This window comes from Ammospiza nelsoni, chromosome 8 (genome assembly GCF_027579445.1).
Source record: "Ammospiza nelsoni isolate bAmmNel1 chromosome 8, bAmmNel1.pri, whole genome shotgun sequence".
NCBI lineage: Eukaryota > Metazoa > Chordata > Aves > Passeriformes > Passerellidae > Ammospiza > Ammospiza nelsoni.
Genome location: NC_080640.1, coordinates 13,976,949 through 13,989,114, shown reverse-complemented (window position 1 = coordinate 13,989,114; position 12,166 = coordinate 13,976,949). Strand labels below are relative to the sequence as shown.

Sequence of the window (12,166 nt, the reverse complement as noted above, 5' to 3'; positions counted from 1 at the left end):
TGAAGGAGCTTGTTTCAGGAGGATTTGAAGGGTTGGGCCCCTTCTTCTGTGCTGTTATCTGTGTTGTTCCTGTGACTGCATTTTGCATGAAAATGGTGAAAATCAGAGCAGCCTTGCGCTGGCTGGTTGTATCCACACCAGTAGGGCAGGTGATTTCTGGGTGCAGGAGCAATTCCTGCACTGCTAATTCCTGACTGATATTGTCTGCAACACCCTGCTTTGGGGGCGGGCGAGGATGGTTGGCATGGGAGAGGAGCCATCCTAGGCTGGCACAAGGCTTTGAATCTGCCCTCACACAATACCCAAGGGCTGGACCCTGGTGACTTGGTGGCTTTCCGTGCTTGGTGCAGGTAAGGAAGAGACCACCTGCATCCCCCGGCCACAGTGCCCACAGGAATGCACCTGCCTCGACACGGTTGTCCGCTGCAGCAACAAGCATCTCAAGGCCCTGCCCAAGGGGATCCCCAAGAATGTCACAGAGCTGTGAGTTGTGGGCAAATACCCAAGCTCTCCCTCTAGCCCTCCATCAACTTTACAGCTCTGGGTGGGGGGCTTCTGCTGTGGGGTTGCAGGGCAGAGACTCCTGGGCTCCTCCTCACACCCCCATCCTGGCCTGGTAGTGGGGGTAGAACCTGACCCATCCAAGGTATCCTGTCCAGCCCCAACACCAGCAAGTGGCTCAGCAAGAGTCTCTCTGATGATTTGGAGCAATCAAGGGTATTGTGCAAGAGGTGTTGTCACCCAGCAGCTGAGACCCTTGTCTTTGGCCCTTGGGAGGGGACAGTGAGGGACAACCCCCTGCTGCAGCTGTGGTCCCCATGTAAAGCTCAGATGTGCATGCCAGAGCTGGATGTGCAGGCTCCGTGATGCCCACTGCTGTGAAAGGGGTTTTGTCCCCATGTGAGATGAGGGATGGCAGCAAGTCCTGTGTGCAGGAGGTGCAGGCACTGGTTGGGCACACATATATATGCACAGCACCCCCGCAGCCCCCTCCACTGTCTTGCACACTCCTCCTCTCTCTGCATCCCGCTCCATCTCTCACGTTCTCACACATGCCTTGGGAGCGTTACAGCCTCCCACGCTCCCATTGCATGTGTAAACGCAGCACTGGCTGTGCTGGCACACGTGGGCTGCTGGGAGAGTGTCCCCAGGGACATGCCTGTAAACCCAGGTGTGCTCCTGCACTCACACACAGCTCCCCTGCCAGCCCAGGAGTCCCCTGAGAGCCCCTTGGGCCCTGGGTGCAGGAGGGAGGTGATGCTGGAGATGTTCCTTGCAGCCTGAAGTCCATGGTGGTGCACAGGAGAAAGAAGGAGAAGAGGGAGGGATCTCCTGCTTCTCAGTCACCCCAAGGTGCTTTTGTTCTCCGTTGCAGCTACCTGGATGGAAACCAGTTCACTCAGGTCCCGGGGCAGCTCTCCACCTTCAAGTATCTGCAGCTTGTGTAAGTAGCCAGGAGCAGGAGCCCAGGCAGCTGGAGGCACTGCTGGAACCTGTGGGTGAGGGCAGGGCTGTCTCCATGGTGTGTGATCCTGAGGAGGGGTCTGGCAGTGTGTGGGGACCCCTGACATCTCTCTGTGTGCCCCCCTCTGCTCTGGAGCACAACTGACTGGCAGCAATGCTCAGCCTCTGGCTGTTCACCCCCTGGTGCCAGGCATGGACCAGAGAGGGGACAAGTGGCATTGCTGCCATCACCCTGCGTGACAGCCCTGCTGCTGTTTGCACCCCATTGCAGCTGAGCAGGCTGGGGAGCAGTAAGAGGGGGCAGAGCCCAGCTGGCTCCAAGCCCTGGGGTTTCTGTTTTGCAGTGATCTGAGCAACAACAAGATCAGCTCCCTGAGCAACTCCTCCTTCACCAACATGAGCCAGCTCACCACCCTGTAAGTGAGGTCCCTGCAGTGCCACACGGGGCTGCAGCCCAGCTGAGCTGTGTAGGCTGTTCTAGGGGACCCTGAAGACTGGGAGGTGCTGGGGACACCAGGGTCTCCTTCACCCTCTGCCTGGGTGAAGCTGTGCTTTGAGATGGAGCTCAGCAGGGGCAGTGTGTAGCCCAGGGAGGGTTTCTTACACCACACACTGCTGTGCTCCCTGTTTCCCTCCCGCAGGATCCTCAGCTACAACTCCCTGCAGTGCATCCCTCCGCTGGCCTTCGAGGGCCTCCGCTCCCTGCGGCTGCTGTAAGTACCTGCCCTAAGTACAGCCCTGCAGGGCCCTTCCCTGCTGCTGCCCATGTCCCTGTGTCCCCTGTGCCCACCTGGAGCTGGGTGCATGCAGGTGGGCAGGGGGAGCACAGGAAGGTTCGTCTGCTCTCAGAGCAGATGGTGCATTTGCAACTGTCACAGTGTGGTGGGGTTCAGTTCTGCCACCCACAGCTGGACCTGTGGGATGGGGCCACAGTCCTTGCTGCCCACCTTGGAGCCCTGGGCATTGCAGGACCTTCTGTTCTCTGCAGGTCTCTCCATGGCAATGACATTTCCAGCCTCCCCGAGGGCATCTTTGCAGATGTCACCTCCCTGTCCCACCTGTGAGTATCTCCTCCCACTCCTCAGGGCTCAGGGCTGGATGCAGGCTCCACAGACCTTTAAAAACTACAGGGCTGAGCTTGGCTTCCCTGGGGGATGAGCTGCCTTTTCCCCTCTTCTCTGGGCTGGTACCCGCAACATGATTTATTGGATAGTGCTGTCACCTGCTGCCCGTGCTCAGATCCAGGTGTGCAGCTGAGTCTCCCAGTGCTGCTGGGATGTCCCTGTGGTCTTAGGTGGATGTGTTGTGGGGTCCTTCCCCAACCCACTAGATCTCTGGGGTCCCCCAGGATGTAGGTAAACCATGCAAAGTGGTGTCACAGCTGTGGGTTGGCAGGGGCTGCTCTGACACACACCAGTGTGTTGTTAGCCTTCTGCCAGTGCACTTCCCCCCAACAGCCCCCCAGTCTGTCACGGAGTATCCTCCTGCCAGTGGTGGTGTTTCAGCCTCTCTTTGAGTGGGCCTGCACTGCCCTGTACCCACCACCCAGGGCCAGGGTTTAATTTTGCTCACAGTGTCTTTTTAGTTCCCTGCCTGTCTCCTAACTAAGCTCTTCCCAGCTGCCTGCTCCTGGCATCCTGGGCACCTCAGGCTATTCCTTCAGTCTGCAAAGAGCATTTTGATACCCAGTCGTAGCCTCCTTGTTTTTTGGGGACCAACACTGCTTGCTCTGCTCCAATTTCCCTTGGCTGTGCTGCCTTGCTGCCTTCACTGCAGACAGCTGGCACTGCCAGTTCCCACAGGCTGAGCCATGTCACAGCCAGTGCTGTGGGTGCTTTAGGACCAGGTTAGTCAGCCCCAGCAGATCTGCTGTCCCTACTGCCTCACCTCTGGGTGCTATCTCCTTTTTCACATGTGTTTGTCACACTGGCCCTCCATCACTGCTGGCCTTTGCAGTCAAGGAGGGTTCAAAGAGGCATCCAGGCCCTCCACCTGCCACATCATCCACTGCTTCTGTACCCTTTTCTGCTGTGGAGCAGAGCAACCCTCCATCCTCATTTTCCTCTCCCAGAGCAATTACTTGCTTCCCCCCAGTGCTGTCTGCACAAGCTCTGGCCATGACCCACTGCTCATTCCCACCTGCCCACTCCTGTGTCTCTGTCCTGCAGGCTTGTGCAGCAGAGCCCAGGCCGGCCCTGCAGCTCCCATGCAGACTCTGTTGTTTCTGCATGGCCTCAGGGTCCTTTGCAGTTTGCTGGCCCCAGGCAGCTTTGCCTGTGTACTGGAGAGGGGCTGCCAAGAATGTCTGGCAAGAATGCCAAGCGTGTGAGTAGTGTGCAAGAGTGTGCAAGAGTGAGTGAGTGTGCGTAGTGTGCAAGAGTGTGAGTAGTGTGCAAGAGTGTGAGTGGGTGTGCAGGAGTGTGAGTAGTGTGCAAGTGTGTGAGTGTGAGTAGTGTGCAAGAGTGTGAGTGTGTGTGTGTGTGTGTGTAAGAGTGTGAATAAGTGTGCAAGCGTATGAGTGTGCAAGAGTGCGAGTGAGTGTGCGTAGTGTGCGTGAGTGTGAGTAGTGTGTAGGAGTGTGAGTGTGCAAGAGTGTGCAAGAGTGTGCAAGAGTGTGAATAAGTGTGCAAGCGTGGCCAATGGAGGAGAGCCCGAGGGCCAAGCATGGAGCACTGCATGAGCAGTGGGTCTGGCAGCAGGGTGCTCTAACTGGACAGCATTGTGGGGCTGTGCGTGTCCCAGTCCAGCACTGTGGGGCTGTGTGCGTGTCCCAGTCCAGCACTGTGGGGCTGTGTGTGTGTCCCAGTCCAGCACTGTGGGGCTGTGTGCGTGTCCCAGTCCAGCACTGTGGGGCTGTGTGCGTGTCCCAGTCCAGCACTGTGGGGCTGTGTGCGTGTCCCAGTCCAGCATTGTGGGGCTGTGTGCGTGTCCCAGTCCAGCACTGTGGGGCTGTGTGCGTGTCCCAGTCCAGCACTGTGGGGCTGTGTGTGTGTCCCAGTCCTCCCATTGTGGGGCTGTGTGCGTGTCCCAGTCCAGCACTGTGGGGCTGTGTGTGTGTCCCAGTCCAGCACTGTGGGGCTGTGTGCGTGTCCCAGTCCAGCACTGTGGGGCTGTGTGTGTGTCCCAGTCCAGCATTGTGGGGCTGTGCGTGTCCCAGTCCTCCCATTGTGGGCAGCACTGCTGGTGGTTCCAGAAATGGAGGAACGCTGGTTTGCCAGTCATGTGGCATCCTGGCCAAGTGACTGTTGTGCCCAGTTCCCTCTGTGTGGCAGCAGGTGCAATTTTGCCCCTCTCCTCGTGCAGAGCCATCGGGGCCAACCCCCTGTACTGCAACTGCCACCTGCGCTGGCTCTCCAGCTGGGTCAAGACGGGCTACAAGGAGCCAGGCATCGCCCGCTGCGCTGGGCCCCCCGACATGGAAGGGAAGCTGCTGCTCACCACCCCTGCCAAGAAATTTGAGTGCCAAGGTGAGAGGTGCCCATGCTGTCTCTCCATACCCTCCCATGGGCAGAGCAATGCTTTGTGAGTCTGGGTGGCTCCAGGATTTAGTCTTTTGAGTTGCCTTGTGGAGGAGAGGGACCAGGTTGCTTCCATCCTCTTACCTGACTGGTGGCACTTCCCTGGTGACTGAGCAAACCTGTGGCTTTCCCATTGCCTGGTGCAAAGACCCTTGGACAGGATCTGCTCCCAGCAACACCAGAGGCTCTGCCCCGCCACTGGTGCCCACAAAAGCACGCATTCTGATCACTCCTCACACTGATGGTCATCTCCCTGCCTCCCCTCCTACAGGCCCACCTGCCCTGAGCGTCCAGGCCAAGTGCAACCCCTGTCTCTCCAGCCCCTGTCAGAACCAGGGCACCTGCCACAACGACCCCCTTGGCTCCTACCGCTGCACCTGTCCCACTGGCTACAAGGTACCCTGCTCCCAGGGGTCCCCAGTGCAGGGGGACGTGTCCCTGCAGAGGGCAGGGGAGCAGAGCCTCCGCCATGCCCCTGTGGGCCCACCTACCCTCCCTGTGTGCCACAGCATCCTGCTGAGCAGGATGGGCAGAGCTGGGCAGCTGCTGTGGTACCTCCTCGCTCCCACCTTTCCCTCCTTCCCCAGGGCCGTGACTGCGAGGTGCCACTCGGTGGCTGCTCCTCCAACCCCTGCACCAACGGGGGGACCTGCCAGCCTCAGGAGGGGGAAGGAACTGGGTTCAGGTGAGTGCTGGACAGGAAGTCATGAAAGCTGGGTGTTTGGGCAGTAGCATGGGACCCTGGCCTCCCATGCAGAGAAGTTCTGATAATTCCTTCACCTGCTGCGTGTTCCCTTGGGCATGTAGCTGGGATATTGCATTTGCATGGGAGTTCCAGCTCTTTCCCATGCCTCCCAGCCCAGAAGGCTGCAAGGTGGAGGTCAGTGGGGGAGAGGAGGGTACCATCACCACAGAAGGCAGGGGGAGGGAGAGGGGTTTGGGACTGGTTGCTGTGGTCCTGGAGTCACTGCTGCTCCCTGAGGGGCTGCCTTACCCTCACACAACCCTCACTGCTCTGAATGCTTTAGGCCATTCTGGGAATCAGGCTGCAATTAGGAGCTGAAAATAGTTGGCAGGCTGGGGGTGAGGAGCTGGGCTGTGCAGCCCCTCCCTGTGCTGAGAGGCCTCTCAGCCTGTTGTCGTGGCAACACAGCATCCTCGGGCCGGCTGTGCTGCCACCCACCCCTGTGCCCAGTGTTTGACAGGAGGACACCAAACCCAGCTCTTTGCCAGGTCCTGTGCTGGTTGTTTTGGGGCAGCCACCCCAAAATGTTCTGTTTCATTTTCCTCCTTGACACTGCCCTGTCCCCGTGGCAGGTGCCTGTGCCCAGTGGGCTTCCACGGCCCGAGCTGCCACACCACCAGCGACCCCTGCAAGGAGCACAGCTGCGAGAATGGGGGCTCTTGTGTGCCCAGTGCCACCAACTACACCTGCCTTTGTACTGCCCATTACACAGGTACCTGGAATGGGGGCTAGCCATCCCCAAATGGCACAGACCTGGCATGGGAATGTGCCCAGTGATTCTACCCACCCATGTGGGTAGAGGAGCTGAATAGCTCCTCTGCCTGCTGCCTCAATGCCCATTGCCATGGGCTCTGGCTGGGCTCAGCTGTCCTGAGTTTGGGTATACCCAGCTGAACCCCCACACCCTGGGATGCCCTCAGTGCCTGGCTCAGGCAGGAGCTGCCTCCAGGGAAGGAGGACCCTGTGCCCGTGGGGTGAAAGCTGTGGGCTTGGCAGCTCCCTGTCTTGAGCTGAGTCCCCCAGGGGTCCCCTTTGCCCTGTGGGCACTGGGGCTGCTCCTCTGGTCCTGGAGCTGCTGGGCAGCCCCTCTTCTGCCTTGCAGGGGAATTCTGTGAGCAGCCACCCAATTTCTGCTCAGACGAGCTCAACCCCTGCCAGCACGACTCCACCTGCATCTCCACCAGTCAGGGGCCCAGGTGAGCCCCCTCCTCTCCAAACCTCTTTTTCTGGCTGGCTGGGGGTGAGCAGCTTTGCTTTTTGGGGACTGCAGTGAGAAGGCATGGAGAAGGGGGGTTACAAGGGGAGGAGCAGGCACCCACTGGTGCAAGGGGGAAGGAAGGGGCAGCCTCGAGCCCCCTGCCTGCCCCAGGTGTGAGTGTGCACCCGGCTATGTGGGGAGCAACTGCAGCGAGGACTTCGACGACTGCCAGGACCACCGGTGCCAGAACAACGCCCGCTGCCTGGATGAGGTGAATGGCTACTCCTGCCTCTGCACCGAGGGCTACAGGTACCACCAGGAACACCTGGGACACCTGGGGTACTGGGGATGGTTATTGCCACTGTGTAGAAGGGACAAGTCCTGGATACCAAGTCCATCCATCCATCCATCCATCCATCCATCCATCCATCCATCCATCCATCCATCCATCCATCCATCCATCCATCCTCAGTGTGAGAGGAAGGAGTGAGGCTGGGAGTGTGTTTCTCTGTGGGTGGAGGCTGGGGGAAGCCAGCATCACTGAGGAGGGACCCCAGGGCACAGCTCAGCATCGAGGCATCAGAGGGATGCCTGGATGCTGTGTCTGGGAGAGCCTCCCCAGGGACCCCAGATCAGGGGCGCGCTGTCAGAGCCCTGTGGGGCATTGGGCAGGGTGTAGGGCTCTTTCCCAGCCCCCAGCCCAGCAGCACCTCGGCCCCACAGTGGCCAGCTCTGCGAGATGCCGCCCCACACCGCTGGCCAGCCTGGCCTCTGTGAGCGAGCTGAATGCCAGAACGGGGCCCTGTGTGTGGAACGGGGTGCCCGCGCCCTGTGCCAGTGCCTGCCTGGCTTTGGTGGCCCCAAATGTGAGAAGCTGCTGAGCGTCAACTTTGTGGACCGTGACACGTACCTGCAATTCACTGACCTGCAAGACTGGCCCCGGGCCAATATCACCCTTCAGGTGAGGGCTAGGAGGGCGTGGGGGCATTGAGGGATGGCACTGAGGGTCTGCCCCAGGGATGTGGGCTCCCACCTCTTTCTCTGGCAGGTCTCCACGGCTGAAGGCAATGGCATCCTGCTGTACAATGGTGACAGCGACCACATGGCTGTGGAGCTGTACCAGGGCCATGTGAGGGTCAGCTATGACCCTGGCACCCACCCCAGCTCGGCCATCTACAGGTACCTGGCACCCCTTCTCCACTCACTGGGGACGTCCACCCCCATTGCTTTGGCCTGGGGGCATCCTCGGTGACCCAGCCATCCCTGCCAGTGCTGAGACCATCAACGACGGGCAGTTCCACACCGTGGAGCTGGTGACCTTCGACCAGATGGTGAACCTGTCCATTGACGGTGGCAGCCCCATGACCATGGACAACTCGGGCAAGCACTACACGCTGAACAGTGAGGCTCCCCTCTACGTAGGAGGTAGGACAGGGACCGGGTGATGGGAGGGCATGGGGGGCATCGGGGTGCGCTGATGGTCCTGCTCTCCCCAGGAATGCCTGTGGATGTCAACTCGGCTGCCTTCCGCCTCTGGCAGCTCCTCAATGGCACCAGCTTCCACGGATGCATCCGCAACCTCTACATCAACAATGAGCTGCAGGACTTCACCAAGACACGGATGACACCGGGGGTGGTGCCAGGCTGCGAGCCCTGCCGCAAGCTCTACTGCCTGCACGGCATCTGCCAGCCCTCGGGCGCCCAGGGCCCCGTGTGCCACTGCGAGCCGGGCTGGGACGGGCCCCACTGCGACCAGCCCCGCGGCGGGCCCTGCCAGGGGCACAAGTGAGTGCCCTTACCCCACTGGCTGCCCACCCTGCCCTGTGGCTGCTTCCTGGTGCCAGTCCCGTGCCATCATAGTGGTGCCCTGTCGTGACTCTGCCCTGCTGTGCCACTAGCACTGAGTTATGCCAGGCTGTTCTGTGCTGGTGCCATGCCACAGCCACACCTGTACTGTGCCGTGATGGCTGTCCTGTACCAGGTGGTGCCGTACTAGTTGCACTACAGCGCTGGTGCAGAGCCAGGCCATACTCAATGCTGGTGGGCTGTGCATGCTGGTGGCACCCCAGCAGGTCCTGACAGCAGTGTATGCCCACAGGTGTGTGCACGGAGTGTGCCTGCCCCTTGATGCCCTCTCCTACAGCTGCCAGTGCCACGAGGGCTACCAGGGCGCGCTCTGCAACCAGCCTGCCGAGCCACCCGACCCCTGCCGCCACCAGCCCTGTGTCCATGGCCACTGCCACCTCACACCAGCTGGCCAGCCCACCTGTGAGTGCCACGACGGCTACACCGGAGCCCTCTGTGACCAAGGTAGGTGCTGAGGAGGGGGTGTCCAGGGAAGGCAGCCCCACGCCACCGCACCAGGCTGACCATTGCTGTCCCACTCCCACAGAGCCAGAGTGCCACGGGGAGCCGGTGCGGGACTACCACCAGGTGCAGCGGGGCTACGCCATCTGCCAGACGACGCGGCCGGTGGCCTGGGTGGAATGCCGGGGCACCTGCAGCGGCCCTGACGCTGGCTGCTGCACCGGGCTGCGGCTGCGGCGCAGGAAATACGCCTTTGAGTGCAGCAACGGTGCCACCTTTGTGGAGGAGGTGGAGAAGCCCAGCAAGTGTGGCTGCAGCCAGTGCCTGTGAGCAGCCACCGGCCCTGCAGAGCCGGGGGCTGGCGGGGAGAGCCCCCCAAGCCAAGGACCTCACTTTACACTGTGGGTATGGTGCTGCTCTCTGGGTGTTCCAAACTGCAGCTGCATCTGAGGAGCCCAGCAGAGGGTAGAGCTGGTGCATCTAGAAGATTGGGAAGGAAACAGAAAAAAAAAAAAAATAGAAAGAAAAAAAAAAGAAAAAAACCCCCACAACAAAGCAAATGTGTAGATAGAGAATTTTTTTAAGATCTGCAGCTACACAGATATGTGGATATGGAGTGGGCACCCTGCCTAGGTGCCCTGACCTCTCCCTGTGGCACTCTGCCTCCCTGCCAGTGAAGCCCCACAGCCATGGAGGGCAGTGCCTGCATCCTGGGTGAGTTCCCTCCCTGGCAGCCCTGTCCCTTGCATCAGCCCAGCGATCTGAGGGCTTTTCCAACATGTGTGACAGGAGGAGGGAGGCCTGCCGTGGCAGAGCCTTGTGATCTATGGCCATGGCTTACAGTGGGCTGTGTGGTGTAGCCACTGTCCTGCAGTCCTGGTGAGCCCAGACCTGGTTTCCTGTCCTCTCCTCCAGCAGCCCTGGCCTCTCTCCCTGCAGGGTGCTGTAGCCCTAAGTACCCCAGATAATGTCCCCAGCTCTGTGGTCCCAGCCTGACCCTCGGTGACACCCCCAGTCTGTGCATACTGGATGGGCTCTGCAATGCATGGGCACTCTCAGTCATTGTGGTCCCATCACTGTGGTCACATCAGGGCCACACTGGTGGAACAGGACCAGGGCAGTGCCAGGCACAATGAATGGAGGACAGGCAGCAGTGCACAGATGTCCCTGAGGGTTCCCGTGCCAACCTGCCCTGTGCCATGTGGCCAGCACTGTGCCATTCCTGTGGAGAGGGCCCCACATACCCCTGGCTCAGCCAGGTGGCTCTGCCCAGAGGTGGGAGCTGTGTGAGGGCAGCACAGGAATCCCCTTTCTCCAGGCTCTGTCCCAGGGGAGCAGGCCTGCAGCTGGATGAAGGTGCCCCCATGTGCCACTGCCCCAGCCAGCAGGAGCAAGAGGCTGCTGGGACAGCTGGAATGCAGGTTTGCCATGCCCATCACCGGGGCCTCAGTCTTGTGTGTGCCAAGGTGAAGATGCTGGAGATATCCAAACCTGCAAGCCTGGAGCCAACACCACTGCCAGGGCATGACTGATCAGCTCTTGGACTCAAGTGCCCATACCCAGCATCTCTCCAAAGCCCACAGTGCCAGGGCATGTGCTGGGCTGGTGTGGGAGCAGGGGCACACTGGGACCTCCTGCCGGGGTACTGCAGGCACCCAACATCCAGAGCAGCATCACCTCTACAACTGTGGGGGCCAAGGATAGCAGGGGCCCAATCTGGACACTGCACATGGCTGGACAGCGAAACACCACATCCCCCTGTGGACAGACTCTCCCCAGAGCTGCAGTCCTGGGTCTCTCCATCTCACCGCTCCAGCACTTTGGTTTCAGGTCTGCAGTGCCAGCTGTGCCCGGGCTCCAGGCACCTCCACTAGATACACCCAGCTCTGCAGGTGCTGTCCCCGTCCCTGCTCACCACTGGCATCCAGGGCATCTCCACCACCACGGGGATGTGTTTCTGCCACAAATGCCCTCTCCATGGGAGCTCCTCTGCCACACAGAGGAGCTGGGATGCGTCTCATTTTGCCTGTGGCCCACACGGGGCTTGGTTGTGTTGTGTTTCTGTTCTTGCTGTATGCTAACCGCTAAAGTATCTCTTTATACAGAATACTTACAGATTCTAATATATATTTGTATTTCATTTTGTTATAGTATTTTTATATGTTTGGGGTCAACAAATGATGTTTTCTTTTTGTTTACAGATGCTACTGGGCAGGAAAATGACAGTGGCTTTGTTTGGCCCGTGGGGTTTGTGTGTGTCACTATTGAAGACGCTGGTTTGTACTAGGCTGGCGAGGGAGGCGCTGGGCATCCTTCCGCTGGCAGAGGCTGTATTGTTTTAGGAGGTGTTTGGTATTGTCTATGTTGTCTTCCATGTGAACATGACATTTATTCATTCAGAGGCTTGGCCTCTTCTTTCCTGCTGGGGAGAAGGGAGAAGCTGGTTCTTGGGAGCTGCTGAGAGTGTGAGGAGGTAGCCCAGGATGGAAAGAGTTGGTTGTGCCTTGGGGGATGATTTCCTACTCCTGGAGCAGCCCTGGCCAATGCATTGCCCTCATGGTGCAGGGACAGCCAGGGTTATCCATGCAATGCCTTGCAAAAGCAGCCCTCCCTGCCAGGGTCTTGCACGTGGGAAGCTGAAGGGCCAGTGCCCGCTGTGGGGATGGAATGGCTCCAGGGGAAAACAGGCACTTGTAGCTCTCTGGGGAAGGGTAGAGGGGCCTGGGCAGCAGTCCTCAGGACCACCTGAGGTTGCACTGTTGGTGCCACAAACACAAGTCTGCCACAGCTCAGGCACTGGTATGGGAGCACTGAAACCCCACAGAGGCATTTATATGCCCCCTCCATAGGGAGGGGGTGGCAGTTGGAGGGTGCCAGCCTGCTGTGCCCTACCTCGTGCACTCACTCACCTTCAGTCTTCCCCACTTATCACAC

At 59.6% G+C, this 12,166-nt stretch overlaps 1 protein-coding gene across 1 annotated transcript in view; it reads left to right on the top strand.

The window, feature by feature from the left end:
- Positions 1 to 11,631, top strand: part of SLIT1 (slit guidance ligand 1) — a 60,967-nt gene extending 49,336 nt beyond the window's left edge. Inside the window, exons 21-37 of the mRNA XM_059477123.1 lie at positions 351 to 483; positions 1,376 to 1,444; positions 1,809 to 1,880; positions 2,106 to 2,177; positions 2,453 to 2,524; positions 4,768 to 4,931; positions 5,254 to 5,378; positions 5,570 to 5,667; positions 6,300 to 6,439; positions 6,830 to 6,923; positions 7,097 to 7,234; positions 7,649 to 7,886; positions 7,974 to 8,104; positions 8,196 to 8,350; positions 8,422 to 8,710; positions 9,024 to 9,235; positions 9,318 to 11,631. Of these exons, the coding sequence (XP_059333106.1) occupies positions 351 to 483; positions 1,376 to 1,444; positions 1,809 to 1,880; positions 2,106 to 2,177; positions 2,453 to 2,524; positions 4,768 to 4,931; positions 5,254 to 5,378; positions 5,570 to 5,667; positions 6,300 to 6,439; positions 6,830 to 6,923; positions 7,097 to 7,234; positions 7,649 to 7,886; positions 7,974 to 8,104; positions 8,196 to 8,350; positions 8,422 to 8,710; positions 9,024 to 9,235; positions 9,318 to 9,562 (2,447 nt within the window). The 3' untranslated portion in view covers positions 9,563 to 11,631. The remainder of the gene's footprint in view (positions 1 to 350; positions 484 to 1,375; positions 1,445 to 1,808; positions 1,881 to 2,105; positions 2,178 to 2,452; positions 2,525 to 4,767; positions 4,932 to 5,253; positions 5,379 to 5,569; positions 5,668 to 6,299; positions 6,440 to 6,829; positions 6,924 to 7,096; positions 7,235 to 7,648; positions 7,887 to 7,973; positions 8,105 to 8,195; positions 8,351 to 8,421; positions 8,711 to 9,023; positions 9,236 to 9,317) is intronic.
- Positions 11,632 to 12,166: the final 535 nt, after the last annotated feature.